The sequence below is a fragment of the Microcaecilia unicolor genome, chromosome 5 (genome assembly GCF_901765095.1).
Source record: "Microcaecilia unicolor chromosome 5, aMicUni1.1, whole genome shotgun sequence".
Classification (NCBI taxonomy): Eukaryota; Metazoa; Chordata; class Amphibia; order Gymnophiona; family Siphonopidae; genus Microcaecilia; species Microcaecilia unicolor.
In genome coordinates this window covers 216,615,315-216,635,657 of record NC_044035.1, presented here as the reverse complement: position 1 = coordinate 216,635,657, position 20,343 = coordinate 216,615,315, and the positions used below count along the sequence as shown (strand labels likewise).

General features: G+C 50.6%; 1 protein-coding gene across 4 annotated transcripts in view; it reads left to right on the top strand.

The window, feature by feature from the left end:
• The window catches only part of TRAPPC10 (trafficking protein particle complex 10), a 485,548-nt gene that overhangs the window by 113,143 nt on the left and 352,062 nt on the right, over nucleotides 1-20,343 (top strand). For 2 of the 4 annotated variants that reach the window (XM_030203762.1, XM_030203763.1), the window contains exon 5: nucleotides 4,476-4,671. The exons of 1 other annotated variant lie outside the window; for it this stretch is intronic. In XM_030203762.1, the coding sequence (XP_030059622.1) occupies nucleotides 4,476-4,671 (196 nt within the window). Of the gene's footprint in view, nucleotides 1-4,475; nucleotides 4,672-4,761; nucleotides 4,785-20,343 lie in introns of those variants that run through there. One more of the 4 variants, XM_030203764.1, reaches the window with a different exon arrangement.

Below are 20,343 nucleotides of genomic sequence, written 5' to 3'. Positions count from 1 at the left end.
AGATATAGTGGAAGTAGAAAAGGCACAGAGAAGTGCGACGAAAATGATAAAGGGGATGGAATGATTTCCCTATGAGGAAAGGCTGAAGTGGCTAGGGATCTTCAGATTGGAGAAAAGATGGCAGAGGGGAGATATTATAGAGGTCTATAAAATAATGAGTTGAGTGGAATGGGTAGACTTGAATACCTTGTCTGTTTCCAAATATGTTAGGACTATGGAGTATTCTATGAAGCTACAAAGTAGTAAATTTGTAACGAAGTGGAGAAAATGTTTCTTCACTCAATGTGTAATTAAACTCTGGAATTCGTTGTCAGAGAATGTAGTAAAAGTAGTGTTTATATGGGGGCTCGTCCGGGATTTGAACCCGGGACCTCTCGGTTTGGATGGCTTTCTAAAGGAAAAGTCCATAGACCATTATTAAAATGGACTTGGGGAAAATTCACTGTTTATTGCTAGGGTAAGCAGCATAAAATGTATTGTACTTTTTGTGGATCTTGCCAAGTACTTGTGACCTGGATTGGCCACTGTTAGAAACAGGGTGCTGGGCTTGATGAACCTTTGGTCTGTCCCAGTATGGTAATACTTGTGCACTTATGTAAGTGTTACACAGTTTGTTAACTTATTTGGATTAGTTTACTCCTTCTCATTGTTAGTTGAAGGCAAGTTGCATTCGTTTATAATAGCAATTTCTCACCAGAGGGCATACAGACTAAGGTTCTTATTTATGGAGAAGGTGGAAGGCTTATTCAATGGGAAATGGTGGGGATGGAAAACAGTGATGGAATTCATAAATATGTAAGAGAAACAAAGAGTTTCCATGTGTTCCGTGAAGTTGGAATAAATTATAGATGATTTCCCTTTACAGTAAAATTTAAAATAACTTTTATACTTTATTGGAAAAAAAATAGGTAGAGAAGGGGGTAGAATGCACTTGGACATAAGCCTAAAGAGAATGTGGGTAAACTGGATTTGTGATGTTGGTCTTTATCTACTATTATTTACTATGTTCTTTCAGTCACCAACTTTGTGATCAATAAACAACAATAAACAATTGCTAGTTGATCCTATAGGGAACAGTTTTGAAATGCCACTTACTTGTAAAAAAATATGTGGCTATTTTTACCATATGCATTTGATGCTAAATTTCAAAGATATTGAAAAGTGTCACTTTTTGTTTTAAAGACTGTACAAAAAATGTGTCTGGGCCACTGAAAGAGGAAAGGAGTGAACGTAATAGTGAAAATCCCATTCAGGTGTCCTGATTTTGCTCGCTCCCTAAAGATGTCTCTAGGTGCTTCTTCCCTACAGCCAAATTGAAAGTATGTATGCTGTGGAAAACCTGTATACTTTTTAACTGACCAGAGATGGGCATTTTTTGACTGGCCACTTATCTTTCAAATCCACAGCAAAGATCTGTGAATCAGATTCTGCCAGAGAGAGAGGGTGTTATTCTTTTGTTGCAGCTTTGGGTAAAACAGGGCCGCTGTTGAGAGAAGTTTATAGACCCCATAAATTGTGCTGTTTTGGATATGCTGTGGATTTGAAAAATATGTTCTTTTTTGGACTTTTTCTTGTTGTATCACTTAGTCTACAGAGCTGATTTGAGACTGTTGAAGGATTTCTAAGGTTTTTTGGCCCCTCCATGAGAGTATCCCATTTTTCAGTCTGTGTTTAAAAACTGTGAAAATACCGTTTGATAATTTTTGTGAAAGATAAATTTGGATATTTAGTTGGTAGAGCTTGTTTGGGACAGCTGTTTTCCATGATACACAGTGTAGATGGTATTAAGAAGAGTTCTATAATTCTGAGGTCATTTTTTCTCTACTGTGATTATAGTGATAGGACTGAAACAGTTTACTGATTTAGAACTGTATTACATATGTTTAGTTTTTCAATTCTTTAAGCACAGTTCTCCATTTTTGAGATTTCTTTATTAGGTCTAAGCCAGATATTGAGAGAGCCAATTTTCATATAGGCTGTGGTCCTCTCAGGCCTATAGATATGTTGAAACTGCAGGGCTGTAATCCAATTTTCAAAGGGAAATTGGTGGTTGGTCCATCAGGATAAAAGCCTAAAGGGATTTCAGAATGAAATTTCCATGCATTCATTCCGGGTCCACCCTAACTCTGTCACGAACCAATAGTTTTTTTTTTTTTAATGTGTTGATTGCGTGTTGATTGCATGCTCAGGTCTGCTGAGTTCAGTTTAGGGAGACAGCATCAGTAGTTGTCTAGTGGAAACATAGGTTTCTAAGAAAAGATGTCATATCCTTCTTAGAGCAGAAAATTTTGTTAAAGAAGATGGCATTCTTCAACCTACTCAAGTTTGTTTGGTCATGTGACCTTTTTGATTGGTTAGATTAAGACTAATCAAATTAAAACTGTCCTTCAAACTAACAAGTGGAGAAAGCATGCAGAGCATGGCTTATTGGAATTTTTTACAACCTCTACTGTCCCTCGCCCCCCCCCCCCAACAGATGTGTATATCTTAGACTTGGAGGAGAATAGAAAGGAAAGAGGTGGTTTGGAGAGATGATGGAGTGGGAATAAATGAGGAGAGAGTCGTTTTTGGGGTGATGGGATAGTCCCCACCCTCCAACAGAGCAGCCGCCACAGCCTGGCCCGACCTGACGACCCCCCACTGATGGCATACGACCCACAACCCTGACAGAAGAGATCTCTCCTAGTAGTCTGGTGCCCCCCCTATTGCAAGCCAAACCCTCCCCCCCCCCCCCCCCCCCCCCCGATAAAAGAAAGGGCTGGAGGCCTTTCTCCCATATTTATTTATTAGGATTTATTTTCTGCCTTTTTGAATGAATTCACTGAACGTGGTGTACAGCAAAAATAAGTCAAACATAAGCAATACCCTTAATTAAGTTTAATGTACTCACTGTTTGTGCTTAATGATGTCATGTTTAGGTAGGGAAGCCCCACACAATGCATTCTAGGTTTCACAGGCAGGATGCCGCCATTTTGGAGGCGGCGCTGGAAGGAAGACGGAGTGTTACACCTTCCTTGTCGTTTGAAGGTATAGGGGTGGGTTTCGGGGCTGCTAAACTGTCAGGTTGGGGCTGGAGTTCCACTGGACCTCCAGCCCTTTCTTCTGTTGGGGGGGGGGGGAGGGGGTCAGGTCGGGGTAATGGAGGCGCTAGACCACCAGGGAGGTCTCTTCTGTCGGGTTAGGGGGTTTGTCAGGTCGTCTTCCATTGAAGGGGAGATTGTCGGGTCTGGCAGGAGGGCTTTTCTGTCAGGTGTTGGGGGGCTAGCGGTCCCACTGGACCACCAGGGTCTTTTTAGTATTTGGGAGGGCCTGGAGGTCCATTGGACCTCAGGGCCTTGTGTTTGGCAGAGCAGGCTTAGGTTTGCAGGTCCGGAGAAAATCCTGGACCTGTCAAACCTCTTCTGCTAGTCTCCTCCATTCCTTCCTTGCTTGGCAAACCCTAATGCCTACTCTGACGTAGGGTTTATAGCGGGAGCAGCACCCTTGTTTGGCGTGCTCCCCGCTGATCATACGGGAGTAATGTGGGACACCGTTGTTTGCATGCATTTGCATGCAATTAGCAGTCAGAGCCAGCGAGTGCATTGTTACATGCTCTCGCCAGCACTGATCATCGGGCGGGAACAAATGTGGGCACTAGTACGACGTCCACCTTTGCTTTTGACCTTCTGGTCCTGAGATTGCTCTGGACCTCTCATTAACTATTTTCTATAATACATTGTATTTCTTTTCCTACTATAATTATATTTTGTGTAAACCGCTCTGAAGAATTCTGTAAGGGTGGCATATCAAGTATTATTAAACTTGAAACTTGAATATTGTGTCTGACCTTCTTGGCACTATCTAGATAGTGCTGTGGTGGTCTGGGATTAGAGGTCAGAGGGATAGCTGTACCCTGTTAGCTTCCAGCAGATATTCAAATCAATATTTGGGTACGACCTAGTGCTAATTAAAACTGCAGCAGCCAGCATTAAAAAACAAAACAAAAACACTGACTGATGTAGGTTTAATATTACTTCCTCTGTGTTTAGTTGATCATCATCTCACAAAAATGAACTGCTTGTGTCTGCTCCTGTAACCCAGTCTCTTTCTGCCTTGTATAGACTGCATACCTGTAATCTGAACATTTTTTCTGGCTTAATCTTGCCTGCAGGGTGCATTGTAGCACTTTATATTCTCACATTATATAAGGGAGGCATGGTGATACTGTTTTACCACCTTCTAGTTTCACCAAAATCGTTTGAGATAGTCTACAAGGAAACACAATTACTCCATGCCTGAAGAGATCAAAACAACAATCCTTCTTCTAGTACATCCTTACTACACCAGTTCAAGCCTTAGACCCAATTACTTTTATCATGGTCTTTAACTCTTATCAGTAGAGTACAGCAAATTCTCTTTAAGATTGTTAATTATAAGAGGGTGCATTTTTTCCCCTAGAAGTGCTATCTGACTAGTTTCAGAACCTGTTTCCTTAGGTGTGTGGTGCTCTCGGACCCTCTGAAGGACTCTTCTCGCTCTCAGGAATCCTGGAATGCCTTTCTGACGAAGCTGCGCACTCTGCTTCTCATGTCCTTCACCAAGAACCTGGGCAAGTTTGAGGATGATATGAGAACCCTGAGAGAAAAGAGAACTGACCCAGGATGGAGTTTCTGTGACTACTTCATGGTGCAGGTATTCCCTCAGGGCCTGGACATTTGGATCCCAGAATTAAGTATCTACTGCATTCCAGAGGATAGGAAGGTGCCTACAGAATACTGCAAAGTTCAGTTCTTTAGCTAGTTCTAGTAAGTATTTTCATAAATGATGATATAGGTGGGCTAACAACAATCTTATGTTTTTTTCAGATCACAATAAGATCTGCAACAATGTGAATACTTAAGAGAGAAAGGAGAACTAAGAAGCAATCTAAGAAAGCTTGAGAAATAGTTGAGAATTTGATAATTAAGATTTTAGTGTTAAACAAAAGAGTAAGACACTGAAGTTCACCAGAGAGAAGAAAGACCTTGGAGTAATCATATCTAATTATTTCAAGATAGCAAACTAATATAAAAAGGCAGTTATCAAATCCAGAGGAAAGATGCATAAGGAGAGGTTCAAGCAATAGAAACAGGTAGGGAAAGCACGTAGTCGTTGCACTGGGAATGCTTACCAACTTAGTTAATGGGAGGGAGGTGTGTGTATGGAGAGGAATGTGGCGTATGAGTAGAATGGGTATTTTTGTATGAGGGTGGGGTGCTTTTTTGTGGATGCAAGAATATGTAAATAATGTTAGGGGGGTTTGTGAAGTTTGAGGTTTTATGTGTTTCAGGTTGGATATAGGTGAGAGGAAATATGGTAGAGACAGGTGTGAAGGTGGTGAAATAAGTATGTAAAGTTTGGGGATTGTAGAAGTGAGTGTATCTGGATGTACAGCTGATCAATGTGTGCGAAGGGATATAGAACAGATATGCATACGTTTAGGATATCCATGTGGGGGAGTATATCTGTGGCACTGATGTAATGTGTGTATGAGATTTGTTGAGAATGTGAATTTTATAGGGGTATGTGCAGATGCTTGGGGGGGGGGGGGGAATAAGGGGTTATAGGGCTGTTTAGCATATCTACTTAAGTACATAAGTAATGCCACACTGAGAAAAGACCAAGGGTCCATCAAGCCAAGCATCCTGTCCACGACAGTGGCCAATCCAGGCCAAGGGCACCTGGCAAGCTTCCCAAATGTACAGGCTGCTTGTTCTCACGATTGGGTTGACGTCCACGGCAGCCCCCTCCAACCGGAACAAAAACTTTGCGGGCAGTCCCGCACGCAGGGCACGCCCACCGCGCATTCGCGGCCGCCTTCCCGCCCGTGCGCGACCGTTCCCGCTCAGTTTTTTTCGATTCCGTGCTGGAGAGAGACGTGTTATCGTCTCTCTCTCTGTCAGCCCCGGAAGCCGGATCACGGCCTAGTCGCGAGTTTTTCTCTTTTTGTACGCGTTCGCGCTTCTCTCCTTTTTTCTGTTAATACAAAAAAAAAAAAAGAACTTTGTTCCCTCGTCGTCTTTAGCCGCGGAGGCGCCTCGTTGCGGCCTTGTGGCTGCGCGGTCGTTTCTTTTTCGGGTGTGCTTTTCACTGCCATCATCGACGACTTTGACTTTGCCGACGCAATTTTTCCGTCGATGTCCTCGAAGGTCCCGAGCGGATTCAAGAAGTGTTGTCGGTGCGGCTGGCAAATCTCGCAAACCGATACCCACGCTTGGTGCCTCCAGTGCCTTGGGCCGGAGCATAATACCAAGATGTGCACCTTGTGTCTCGGCTTGCAGAAGCGGACACAGGTGGCGAGGCAAGTTCTTCGGGACCGTCTTTTTGGAACTTGCGCCGGCCCCTCGACATCGACTGCATTGATGTCGACGGCCGGATCTTCGGTACAGGCACCGATGTCGACGAAATCGGCACCGACGATGGCACCAACCCCAGGAGTACAGGTACCGTTGGCCCGCCGGCGACGGCGGGGGTGAGCGGCTCCGCGGGCAATTGGCCCCGGCCACTCCCTCTACCCAGGGCCATTGGGACCGAACCCTGTCAGACTCGAGGCCGGGGGGATTCTACCTCCTCATCATCTCTGCCGCCGAGCGCCGATGACGGGCACCGAAAGAAAACCAAAAAACACTGTCATCGGTTGCCCACAGCGCACGGGACTATCAGCACCGGCGCCTTCAGAGAGGATTGGACGCAGAGGAAGCGGCAGTGCCGAGAGGAGCATTCCCCCTCGGTTGAAGAGGTGTCGCTGCGTCAGTCCATGGGTGCTTCGGTACCGTCTCCTGGACCCGAGCAGCTTCCGGCACCGACACCCACACCGGCCCCCCTGCTTTTCCCGACAGCGGGTCCTGACGAGTGCCTCCGAGCCATCCTTCCTGGGATTCTGGAAGGGCTGATGCGCCAAGCTCTGCCGGCACCGGGGGTGCTTGCGCCCCCGGCGCCGTTGATGGAGGCGCCGGTGTGCTCTAGCCCGATGCCGCGGCCCCCTGACGCCGCTTGCGGCACCGGTGTCGACCGCCACGCAGGTGGAGTCGACGTCGATAGACTGAGCTTCATCCCCGTCGGCGCGGGAGTCCACCACTCGACGCCATCACCGGGTACTTAGTTCCTCGCAGTCGAGACGGGTCCGGTTGAGGTCTGAGCTGCAAGAGCTCATGTCCGACACAGAGGAAGAGGCCTCGTGGGGGGAGGAGGAGGACCCCAGATATTTCTCCTCAGAGGAGTCTGAGGGCCTTCCCTCCGACCCCACTCCTTCACCGGAGAGGAAGCTCTCGCCCCCTGAGAGCCTCTCCTTTGCCTCCTTCGTCAGGGATATGTCTATATGCATTCCCTTTCCCGTAGTCTCTGTGGATGAGCCGAGGGCTGAGATGCTCGAGGTCCTCAACTATCCATCACCACCTAGAGAGTCTTCCACGGTGCCGTTGCACGATGTCCCCAAACAGACACTGCTTCGGAACTGGCTGAAGCCATTATCTAACCCCACCATCCCCAAGAAAGCGGAGTCCCAATACAGGATCCACTCTGACCCAGAGTTGATGCGGCCTCAATTGCCTCATGACTCGGCGGTCGTGGACTCTGCTCTCAAGAGAGCACGGAGTTCGAGGGATACCGCCTCGGCGCCCCCGGGGCAGGAGTCTCGCACTCTGGACTCGTTTGGGAGGAAGGCCTACCAATCTTCCATGCTCATGACCCGCATTCAGTCATACCAGCTCTACACGAGCATTCACATGCGGAACAATGTGAGGCAACTGGCGGACCCGGTTGACAAGCTCCCCCCGGAGCAGTCCAGGCTCTTTCAGGAGGTGGTCAGGCAGCTGAAGGCGTGCAGAAAGTTCCTGTCCAGGGGTATCTATGACACCTGTGATGTGGCATCTCGAGCGGCGGCCCAAGATATAGTGATGTGCAGACTCTCATGGCTGCGTGCCTCTGACCTGGACAACCGCATCCAGCAACGGCTGGCGGATGTCCCTTGCCGGGGGGATAATATTTTTGGCGAGAAGGTCGAGCAGTTGGTGGACCAACTACACCAGCGGGAAACCGCTCTCGACAAGCTCTCCCACCGGGCGCCTTCAGCATCCACCTCAGCAGGTGGACGTTTTTCCCGGGCCAGGCAGGCTGCGCCCTACGCCTACAACAAGCGTAGGTACACCCAGCCGGCCCGAAGGCCTCCTCAGGCACAGGGACAGTCCCAGCGCGCTCGTTCCCATCAACAGCTTGCGCCTAAGCAGCCCCCTGTGCCTCCACAGCAAAAGCTGGGGACGGGCTTTTGACTGGATCCATGGGAACATAGCCGCCATAAAAGTGTCCGTACCGGACGACCTGCCGGTCGGAGGGAGGTTGAAAGCTTTTCACCAAAGGTGGCCTCTGATAACCTCCGACCAGTGGGTTCTCCAAATAGTGCGGTGCGGATACACCCTGAATTTGGCATCCACTCCACCAAATTGCTCGCAGGGAGCCCAATCCTTCAGCTCCCATCACAAGCAGGTACTTGCAGAGGAACTCTCCGCTCTTCTCAGCGGTCGAGCCCGTACCACCCGGGCAGGAGGGGCAGGGATTCTATTCCAGGTACTTCCTTGTGGAAAAGAAAACAGGAGGGGATGCATCCCATCCTAGACCTGAGAGGCCTGAACAAATACCTGGTCAAAGAAAAGTTCAGGATGCTTTCCCTGGGCACCCTTCTACCAATGATTCAGAAAGACGATTGGCTATGTTCCCTGGATTTAAAGGACGCTTACACTCACATCCCGATACTGCCAGCCCACAGGCAGTATCTCAGATTCCGCCTGGGGACACGGCATTTTCAGTATTGTGTGCTGCCCTTTGGGCTCGCCTCTGCCCCACGGGTGTTCACGAAGTGCCTCGTGGTGGGTGCGGCGTATTTACGCAAGCTTGGGAGTGCACGTGTTCCTGTATCTCGACGATTGGCTGGTCAAGAACATCTCCGAGGCAGGGGCTCTCTGGTCCATGCAGTGCACTATTCACCTCCTGGAGCTGCTGGGGTTTGTGATAAATTCTCCGAGGACAAGCAGGCTGCTTGTTCTCACTGATGGGTGACGTCCACGGCAGCCCCTCCAATCGGAACACTTTCTAGCAAAGTCTTTTGCTAGTCCTCGCGCGCCGATGCGCACCGCGCATTCGCGGCCGTCTTCCCGCCCGAACCGGCTCGTGCCGGCCAGTCTTCTTTTGTCCGCGCTCGGTACGGTCGTGTTTCGCCGTTCGCACCCAAAGTTGAGTTCGCGCGTCGTTTATCGACTTCGTTCTTCAAAAAAAAAAAAAAAGGTGTCGGAAGGAGACCTTTATGGTTTTCTCCCTTCCCATACTTCCAGTTTTGCCCCGGTAAGTTTTCTTTCGTCGTCGGGGTAGGCCCTATTAGGCCTCGGTCGAAGTTTTTCTTCCCCCTATTTTTGTGGTGCCATTTCGAGTTTTGATCTCGCCGGCGCGATTTTTCCGCCCATGACATCGAAGTCTTCCAGCGGCTTCAAGAAGTGCACCCAGTGCGCCCGGGTAATCTCGCTCACTGACAGGCACGCGTCGTGTCTTCAGTGTTTGGGGGCTGGGCACCGCCCTCAGGCCTGTAGTCTGTGTTCCCTTTTACAAAAGCGGACTCAGGTAGCGAGATTAGCCCAGTGGAACGTTTTGTTCTCGGGCTCTTCGTCGGCATCGGGAGTATCGACTGCTTCGACGTCGTCGGCGCCCGGACCTTCATCCTCGCCCCCGAGTGCATCGAGGCATCGACCCTCTGCATCGGGGTGACATCGGAGGGCTGTGTCGGCGTCGGTGGTATCGAGACCTCCTCGTCTGCTGATGTCGTCGGACGGTGGTGCTTCGTCTGGAGTGCAGGGAGGGCTGTCCATTCCCCTGCTGGTGGCGGTGAGCCTTCGGGTGGGTCTCCCCCTACCCTGAGGGCTCCTGCGGTACAGCCCCCCCGAGACCGACCTTCCTCGGTCCCGAGGAAGAGACGGCTGGATTCTACGTCCTCCTCATCGGTGCCGGGAAGCTCCGGTGACGTGCTTCGTTCCAAAAAATCGAAGAAGCATCGTCACCGGTCCCCTTCCCGTGTCGGCACCGAGAGCTCTGGGTCGCCGAGGGAGTCGGCACCCAGTAAGCATCGGCACCGAGAGGACCGCTCGCCCTCTGTTCAAGAGGTGTCGATGCGCTCCCCTTTGGACAGCCCGGAGCAGCCTCCACGCCCGGAACAGGTTCTGACATAGACTCCTGCATCGGCTTCCATGTCTTTTTCTACAGCCGCTCTGCACGAGAGCCTCCGGGCCGTTCTCCCAGAGATCCTGGGGGAGCTGTTGCGCCCTACCCCTCCGGTACCGGAGGGAGCTTCGCCGGTGCGGGCGAGGGAGTCTGCCTCTTGACGCTCCCACCGTGGCCGTGGTTCCACGGAGTCGAGCTGGGCACGGTTGCAGACACAGGTCCGTGAACTTGTGTCTGACACCGATGGTGAGGCCTCGTGGGAAGAGGAAGAAGACATCAGATATTTCTCTGACGAGGAGTCTGAGGGTCTTCCTTCTGATCCCACTCCCTCTCCTGAAAGGCAGCTTTCTCCTCCTGAGAGCCTGTCTTTCGCTTCCTTTGTCCGGGAGATGTCTACGGCCATCCCCTTCCCGGTGGTTGTGGAGGACGAGCCCAGGGCTGAAATGTTTGAGCTCCTGGACTATCCTTCTCCACCTAAGGAGGCGTCCACAGTACCCATGCATCATGTCCTCAAAAAGACATTGCTGGCGAACTGGACCAAGCCTCTAAGTAATCCCCACATTCCCAAGAAGATCGAGTCCCAGTACCGGATCCATGGGGACCCAGAGCTGATGCGCACCCAGTTGCCTCATAACTCTGGAGTTGTGGATTTGGCCCTAAAGAAGGCCAAGAGTTCTAGGGAGCATGCTTCGGCGCCCCTGGGCAAGGACTCTAGAACCTTGGACTCCTTTGGGAGGAAGGCCTACCATTCTTCTATGCTCGTGGCCAAGATTCAGTCCTACCAGCTCTACACGAGCATACACATGCGGAACAATGTGCGGCAGTTGGCGGGCTTGGTGGACAAGCTCCCCCCTGAGCAAGCCAAGCCATTTCAGGAGGTGGTCAGGCAGCTGAAGGCGTGCAGGAAATTCCTGGCCAGAGGGGTGTATGACACCTTTGATGTTGCGTCCTGGGCCGCTGCTCAAGGTGTGGTTATGCGCAGACTCTCATGGCTGCGTGCCTCCGACCTGGAGAATAGAATCCAGCAGCGGATTGCGGACTCGCCTTGCCGTGCGGATAATATTTTTGGAGAGAAAGTCGAGCAGGTGGTAGAGCAGCTCCACCAGCGGGACACCGCATTCGACAAGTTCTCCCGCCGGCAGCCTTCAGCCTCTACCTCTACAGGTAGAAGATTTTTTGGGGGAAGGAAGACTGTTCCCTACTCTTCTGGCAAGCGTAGGTACAATCCTCCTTCTCGACAGCCTGCGGCCCAGGCTAAGCCCCAGCGCGCGCGCTCTCGTCAGCAGCGTGCGCCTCAGCAAGGCCCCTCGGCTCCCCAGCAAAAGCAAGGGGCGAGCTTTTGACTGGCTCCAGCAGAGCATAGCCGACATCCAAGTGTCAGTGCCGGGCGACCTGCCAGTCGGAGGGAGGTTGAAAGCTTTTCACCTAAGGTGGCCTCTCATAACCTCCGATCAGTGGGTTCTCCAAATAGTCCGGCAAGGATACACCCTCAATTTGGCTTCCAAACCTCCAAATTGTCCACCGGGAGCTCAGTCTTACAGCTTCCAACACAAGCAGGTACTTGCAGAGGAACTCTCCGCCCTTCTCAGCGCCAATGCGGTCGAGCCCGTGCCATCCGGGCAAGAAGGGCTGGGATTCTATTCCAGGTACTTCCTTGTGGAAAAGAAAACAGGGGGGATGCGTCCCATCCTAGACCTAAGGGCCCTGAACAAATATCTGGTCAAAGAAAAGTTCAGGATGCTTTCCTTGGGCACCCTTCTTCCCATGATTCAGGAAAACGATTGGCTATGCTCTCTGGACTTGAAAGACGCCTACACTCACATCCCGATACTGTCAGCTCACAGACAGTATCTGCGATTTCAGCTGGGCACACGTCACTTCCAGTACTGTGTGCTACCCTTTGGGCTCGCCTCTGCGCCCAGAGTGTTCACAAAGTGCTTGGCTGTAGTAGCAGCAGCACTTCGCAGACTGGGGGTACACGTGTTCCCATATCTCGACGATTGGCTGGTGAAGAACACATCCGAGGCAGGAGCCCTGCAGTCCATGCAGATGACTATTCGCCTCCTGGAGCTACTGGGGTTTGTGATAAATTATCCAAAGTCCCATCTTCTCCCAGTGCAGAAACTCGAATTCATAGGAGCTCTGCTGGATTCTCGGACGGCTCGCGCCTATCTCTTGTTGTTCCTCGTCTCGCGGGTGCGAGCGTCCCAGCAGATCACAGCTCGGCAGATGTTGAGTTTGCTGGGCCACATGGCCTCCACAGTTCATGTGACTCCCATGGCCCGCCTTCACATGAGATCCGCTCAATGGACCCTAGCTTCCCAGTGGTTTCAGGCTGCTGGGGATCTAGAAGACGTGATCCACCTGTCCACGAGTTTTCTCAAATCCCTGTATTGGTGGACGATTTGGTCCAATTTGACTCTGGGACGTCCTTTCCAAATTCCTCAGCCACAAAAAGTGCTGACTACGGATGCGTCTCTCCTGGGGTGGGGGGCTCATGTCGATGGGCTTCACACCCAAGGAAGCTGGTCCCTCCAGGAACGTGATCTGCAGATCAATCTTCTGGAGTTACGAGCGGTCTGGAACGCTCTGAAGGCTTTCAGAGATCGGCTGTCCCACCAAATTATCCAAATTCAGACAGACAACCAGGTTGCCATGTATTACATCAACAAGCAGGGGGGCACCGGATCTCGCCCCCTGTGTCAGGAAGCCGTCAGCATGTGGCTCTGGGCTCGCCGTCACGGCATGGTGCTCCAAGCCACATATCTGGCAGGCGTAAACAACAGTCTGGCCGACAGGTTGAGCAGGATTATGCAACTTCACGAGTGGTCGCTCAATTCCCGTGTAGTGCGACAGATCTTCCAGGTGTGGGGCACCCCCTTGGTAGATCTCTTCGCATCTCGAGCCAACCACAAGGTCCCTCAGTTCTGTTCCAGGCTTCAGGCCCACGGCAGACTGGCATCGGATGCCTTCCTCCTGGACTGGGGGTAGGGTCTGCTGTATGCTTATCCTCCCATACCTCTGGTGGGGAAGACTTTGTTGAAACTCAAGCAAGACCGAGGCACCATGATTCTGATTGCTCCTTTTTGGCCGCGTCAGATCTGGTTCCCTCTTCTTCTGGAGTTGTCCTCCGAAGAACCGTGGAGATTGGAGTGTTTTCCGACCCTCATCACACAGGACGAAGTGGCGCTTCTGCATCCCAACCTCCGGTCCCTGGCTCTCACGGCCTGGATGTTGAGAGCGTAGACTTTGCCTCTTGGGTCTGTCGGAGGGTGTCTCCTGCATCTTGCTTGCTTCCAGGAAAGATTCCACTAAGAGGAGTTACTTCTTTCTGTGGAGGAGGTTTGCCGTCTGGTGTGACAGCAAGGCCCTAGATCCTCGCTCTTGTCCTACACAGACCCTGCTTGAATACCTTCTGCACTTGTCTGAGTCTGGTCTCAAGACCAACTCTGTAAGGGTTCACCTTAGTGCAATCAGTGCATACCATTACCGTGTGGAAGGTAAGCCGATCTCAGGGCAGCCTTTAGTTGTTCGCTTCATGAGAGGTTTGCTTTTGTCAAAGCCCCCTGTCAAGCCTCTTACAGTGTCATGGGATCTCAATGTCATTCTCACCCAGCTGATGAAACCTCCTTTTGAGCCACTGAATTCCTGCCATCTGAAGTACTTGACCTGGAAGGTCATTTTCTTGGTGGCAGTTACTTCAGCTGGTAGAGTCAGTGAGCTTCAGGCCCTGGTAGCCCAGGCCCCTTACACCAAATTTCATCATAACAGAGTAGTCCTCCGCACTCACCCTAAGTTCTTGCCAAAGGTTGTGTCGGAGTTCCATCTGAACCAGTCAATTGTCTTGCCAACATTCTTTCTCCGTCCTCATTCCTGCCCTGCTGAACGTCAGCTGCACACATTGGACTGCAAAAGAGCATTGGCCTTCTATCTGGAGCGGACACAGCCCAACAGACAGTCCGCCCAATTGTTTGTTTCTTTTGATCCCAACAGGAGGGGAGTGGCTGTGGGGAAACGCACCATATCCAATTGGCTAGCAGATTGCATTTCCTTCACTTACGCCCAGGCTGGGCTGGCTCTTGAGGGTCATGTCACGGCTCATAATGTTAGAGCCATGGCAGCGTCGGTAGCCCACTTGAAGTCAGCCACTATTGAAGAGATTTGCAAAGCTGCGATGTGGTCATCTGTCCACACATTCACATCTCATTACTGCCTGCAGCAGGATACCCGACGCGACAGTCGGTTCGGGCAGTCAGTGCTTCAGAATCTGTTCGGGGTTTAGAATCCAACTCCACCCCCCTAGGCCCATGTTTGTTCTGTTCCAGGCTGCACTCTCAGTTAGTTGGTAAGTTTTTTAGGTCAATCTCAGTTATGTCCTCGCCGTTGCGAGGCCCAATTGACCATGGTTGTTGTTTTGAGTGAGCCTGGGGGCTAGGGATACCCCATCAGTGAGAACAAGCAGCCTGCTTGTCCTCGGAGAAAGCGAATGCTACATACCTGTAGAAGGTATTCTCCGAGGACAGCAGGCTGATTGTTCTCACAAACCCGCCCGCCTCCCCTTTGGAGTTGTGTCTTCCCTTCTCTTTGTCTTGCTACATATGAGACTGGCCGGCACGAGCCGGTTCGGGCGGGAAGACGGCCGCGCATGCGCGGTGCGCATCGGCGCGCGAGGACTAGCAAAGGACTTTGCTAGAAAGTGTTCCGATTGGAGGGGCTGCCGTGGACGTCACCCATCAGTGAGAACAATCAGCCTGCTGTCCTCGGAGAATACCTTCTACAGGTATGTAGCATTCGCTTTACCCAAAGTCCCATCTCCAGCCAGTCCAATCTCTGGAATTCATAGGAGCTCTGCTGAATTCACAGACGGCTTAGGCCTTTCTTCCTGAAGCGAGGGCCCACAACCTCCTGTCCCTCGCTTCCCAGATCAGAGCGTCTCAGCAGATCTCAGCTCGGCAGATGTTGAGACTCCTGGGTCATATGGCCTCTACTGTTCATGTGACTCCCATGGCTCGTCTTCACATGAGATCTGCTCAATGGACCCTAGCTTCCCAGTGGTGCCAAGCCACCGGGAATCTAGAAGATGTCATCCGCCTGTCCCTCAGTTGCCGCGATTCGCTGCACTGGTGGACACTTCGGACCAATTTGACCCTGGGACGCCCATTCCAAATTCCGCAGCCCACGAAGGTGCTGACGACGGATGCATCTCGCCTGGGGTGGGTAGCTCATGTCGATGGGCTTTACACCCAGGGACTGTGGTCCCTCCAGGAACAGGATTTTCAGATCAACCTCCTGGAGCTCCGAGCGATCTGGAACGCACTGAAGGCCTTCAGAGATTGGCTGTCCTGTCAAATTATCCAAATTCGGACAGACTATCAGGTTGCAATGTATTACATCAACAAGCAGGGGGGCACCGGATCTCGCCCCCTGTGTCAGGAAGCCGTCGGGATGTGGCGTTGGGCCTGCCAGTTCGGCATGCTTCTCCAAGCCACATACCTGGCAGGCGTAAACAACAGTCTGGCCGTCAGACTGAGCAGAGTCATGCAACCGCACGAGTGGTCACTCTATTCCAGAGTGGTACGCAAGATCTTCCGAGAGTGGGGCACTCCTTCAGTGGACCTTTTCGCCTCTCAGACCAACCACAAGCTGCCTCTGTCTGTTCCAGTCTACAGGCACACAGCAGACTGGCGTTGGATGCCTTTCTCCTTCATTGGGGGACCGGCCTCCTGTATGCTTATTTTCCCATACCTTTGGTGGGGAAGACCTTACTGAAGTTCAAGCAGGACCACGGCACCATGATTCTGATAGCACCTTTTTGGCCCCGTCAGATCTGGTTCCCTCTACTTCTGGAATTGTCCTCCGAAGAACCGTGGAGATTAGAGTGTTTTCCGACTCTCATCTCGCAGAACGACGGAGTGCTTCTGCACCCCAACCTTCAGTCTCTGGCTCTCACGGCCTGGATGTTGAGGGCGTAGACTTTGCTTCGTTGGGTCTGTCTGAGGGTGTCTCCCGTGTCTTGCTTACCTCTAGAAAGGATTCCACTAAAAAGAGTTACTTTTTCAAGTGGAGGAGGTTTGACGTGTGGTGTGAGAGCAAGGCCCTAGAACCTCGTTCTTGTCCTACACAGAACCTGCTTGAATACCTTCTGCACTTATCAGAGTCTGGCCTCAAGACCAACTCAGTAAGGAATCACCTTAGTGCGATTAGTGCTTACCATCATCGTGTAGAGGGTAAAGCCATCTCTGGAAAGCCTTTAGTAGTTCGATTCATGAGAGGCTTGCTTTTGTCAAGGGCCCCTGTCAAGCCTCCTGCAGTGTCATGGGATCTCAACGTTGTCCTCACCCAGCTGATGAAACCTCCTTTTGAGCCACTGAACTCATGCCATCTTGAAGTACTTGACCTGGAAGGTCATTTTCTTGGTGGCAGTTACTTCAGCTCGTAGAATCAGTGAGCTTCAAGCCCTGGTAGCTCATGCTCTGTATACCAAATTTCATCATAACAGAGTAGTACTCCGCACTCACCCTAAATTTCTGCCAAAGGTGGTGTCGGAGTTCCATCTTAACCAGTCAATTGTCTTGCCAACATTCTTTCCCAGACCACATACCCGCCCTGCTGAACGTCAGTTGCACACGTTGGACTGCAAGCGAGCGTTGGCCTTCAATCTGGAGCAGACACAGCCCCACAGACAGTCCGACCAATTGTTTGTTTCTTTCGACCCCAGTAGGAAAGGGGTCGCTGTCGGGAAACGCACCATCTCCAATTGGCTAGCAGATTGCATTTCCTTCACTTACGCCCAGGCTGGGCTGGCTCTTGAGGGTCATGTCACGGCTCATAGTGTTAGAGCTATGGCAGCGTCAGTGGCCCACTTGAAGTCAGCCACTATTGAAGAGATTTGCAAGGCTGCGACGTGGTCATCAGTCCACACATTCACATCACATTACTGCCTCCAGCAGGATACCCAACGCGACAGTCGGTTCGGGCAGTCGGTGCTGCAGAATCTGTTTGGGGTTTGAATCCAACTCCACCCTCCAGGACCCGAATTTATTGTGGTCAGGCTGCACTCTCAGTTAGTTGCTCTTCTTAGGTCAATTTCTGTTATGCCCTCGTCGTTGCGAGGTTCAATTGACCTGGGTTCTTGTTTTGAGTGAGCCTGAGAGCTAGGGATACCCCAGGCGTGAGAACAAGCAGCCTGCTTGTCCTTGGAGAAACGAATGATACATACCTGTAGCAGGTGTTCTCCGAGGACAGCAGGCTAATTGTTCTCACCTACCCTCCCTCCTCCCCTTGGGAGTTGCGTTTTTTCCTCATTCCTTTGCTTGTCATTCAACTGAGCGGGAACGGTCGCGCATGGGCGGGAAGACGGCCGCACATGCACGGTGGGCGTGCCCTGCTTGCGGGACCGCCCATGAAGTTTTTGTTCCGGTTGGAGGGGGCTGCCGTGGACGTCAACCCAGTCGTGAGAACAATCAGCCTGCTGTCCTCAGAGAACACCTGCTACAGGTATGTATCATTCGCTTTCCTGGAATTGTGGATTTTTCCCAAGTCCATTTAGTAGTGGTTTATGGGCTTGTCCTTTAGGAAACCGTCTAACCCCCTTTTTTTTTTTTAATAATCTTATTTATTGCACTCCAAACTTAGTCAACGTACAATCAAAATGAAACATTGCAATACAAAGGATAAACAGTGTCTGGCTTGCATGCTTTTTAAAGTTTATCCCCGCTTATCTCCCCTCCCCCTCCCCTATCCTCCCCCTCCCCATCCCTCCTTTGCTTCCCTCCCCTACCTATTCCTAATCAGCCAGTATCCTATCTGTGTTAACAATTCAATATCTTGCTTCGTGCTACCGGAGTGAGAGAGTCCCAAAAGGGAGACCAAATATTACAGAACTGTTCGCCTCTTTTAGAGGCCAAGTCCGGGGTTCTTGTCTTCTCAAGTGCACAGGCTTGGATCATAGCTGATCTCCAGTGGGATATGGTCGGGCGGTCCCCCGCCAACCATAATTGCAAAATGACTCGCTTTGCCATCACCATTGTACGCTTCAAAAAACTTTTAAATCCTGTTGGAGCTGGGCTTTGTATTCTAAATAAATCAAACAGTTGCCTCGGAGAAGATTTCCATGTCATGTTCCAGAGCTGAGACACATGGTTGTTTAGTTCAGTCCAAAACATTTTAACTCTGGGACAGCTCCAGTACATGTGTCCCAGGTGTGCATTGGCTCCTCCGCATTTTGGGCAAGAGTCTGATTGCCGGAGCATTGCTCTATACGCTCTATGAGGTGAAATGTGTAACCAAAGTATAAACTTATATTGTAGTTCTCACCAGGCCGCATTGTCTGTGATTGTATACAGCGATTTAAGGCATGCTCCTATATGTTCTGGTTGGAGGCGCAGCTGTAGTTCTTTATTCCAAGCCTGGGTTACCTCTCGATGATCTAGAGGCTCAAGTGCTTCTCTCAGATGGCGATGGAAATAGCTCAACGGCACTCTTAATTGCGCATCTAATCCCAATAGTTCATTAAGTCTTTCCAAAGAGTCAGCAGTCAAGGAAGTTGAGGGCAATGAACTTACATAATGTTTCAACTGTGCATATGCAAACCAATCCAATCATTCCCATTCAGCCCATACTCCTCTTTCAAAACTTCAAATGATTTCAAATTCCCTTGTTCAGTAACCACATGGAACAAATACTTGATTCCCGCCACGGCCCACCTCTGGAAGTTAAGTGAGGAACTCCCCACCGGGAATGCTAGGTTCCCCTGGAACGGCAAAAGCACCGAAACAGAGGAGTCCAGCAATTTTAATCGACCAAGCCGTTTCCAGGCAGTGCGTATCGGGCCCAATATGTACTTGAGTGGTCCCAATTGTGTCATGTCTATTGAGGGCGCATGTAACCAGTATGAGAAGTGAATTTCCCCCAAAAGCTTGGTTTCTGCAGTGGTGCAAGAAAAGTAGTAGGTATTGCGAAACCAATCTGATAGATGCCTCATACTGCTAGCCATGGAAAAAAATCTAAGGTCCAATAATCCTAACCCCCCCTTCGCTCGGGGCATCATAACTTTGGAGAGTGGTAAGCGGGCCCTCTTTCCCTGCCATATGAAGTGATTCAATTTTTTCCCCAGCCACTTTCCCTCCTTAAGTCGTAATAAAAGGGGAAGCATCTGCAACACATAGGTCCATTTAGGAAACAAAACCAAATTATAGAGAGCTATGCGGCCCAGCATAGTAATCGGGAGTGCCTGCCATCTCTGCAGAAGTTTCGTGGACTGCTGTTTTAACGGTACGATGTTTTGTGTATAGATCTCTGACAGGTTTATAGGGATATAAACCCCCAAATACTTAATCTGGGATTGCTCCCACTGAAAGGGGAACTGTCCCGCCCACCCCGCACGGATCTCAGCTTGTAGTGGAAGAGCAACAGATTTTTGAAAATTGAGGGAAAAGCCTGTGAGAAAACTAAATTCATCTAAGATCGCCAACAAGTGCTGCACCGATTTCTCAGGTCGTGTCAAAGTCAAAAGGATATCGTCTGCAAATGCTAGTACTTTAACCTCCTGTGTCGGCATGGTGATCCCCGCAACGTCTGGATCCTTCATGAGTGTGCGGAGCAAAGGCTCTAGGTACAGCAAAAACAACAATGGGGAGAGTGGGCAACCTTGTCTTGTCCCTCTCTGTAATCGGAATGCTGCAGATACCGTTCCGTTCGTCGCTATGCGTGCCGAGGGACTGGCATACAAGGCCGCAATTGCTTCCATAAACCAGCCCTCCAGCCCTACCCATTGTAGCACTTTAAAAAGGTAGTTCCACTGTACTTTATCAAACGCTTTTTCAGCATCTAAACTCAACAATAATAGCTGTGTCTTGGTGTTGTGGCCATGTGCCATGGAAAGAAGGACTTTACGCACATTGACCGTCGCCTGGCACCCTCGGACACAGCCCACTTGGTGTTCACCAATTAAGGACGGCAAATGCTGCGCCAATCTCTCAGCCAATACTCTTGCTAAAAGTTTAATATCAACATTGAGCAATGAGATTGGCCTGTAAGATTCTACGTGGTCTTGAGGCTTGCCAGGCTTCGGGATGAGGGTGATTAAAGCCTCATTCTCCCCCGGAGAAAAGAAACCACGGTCTA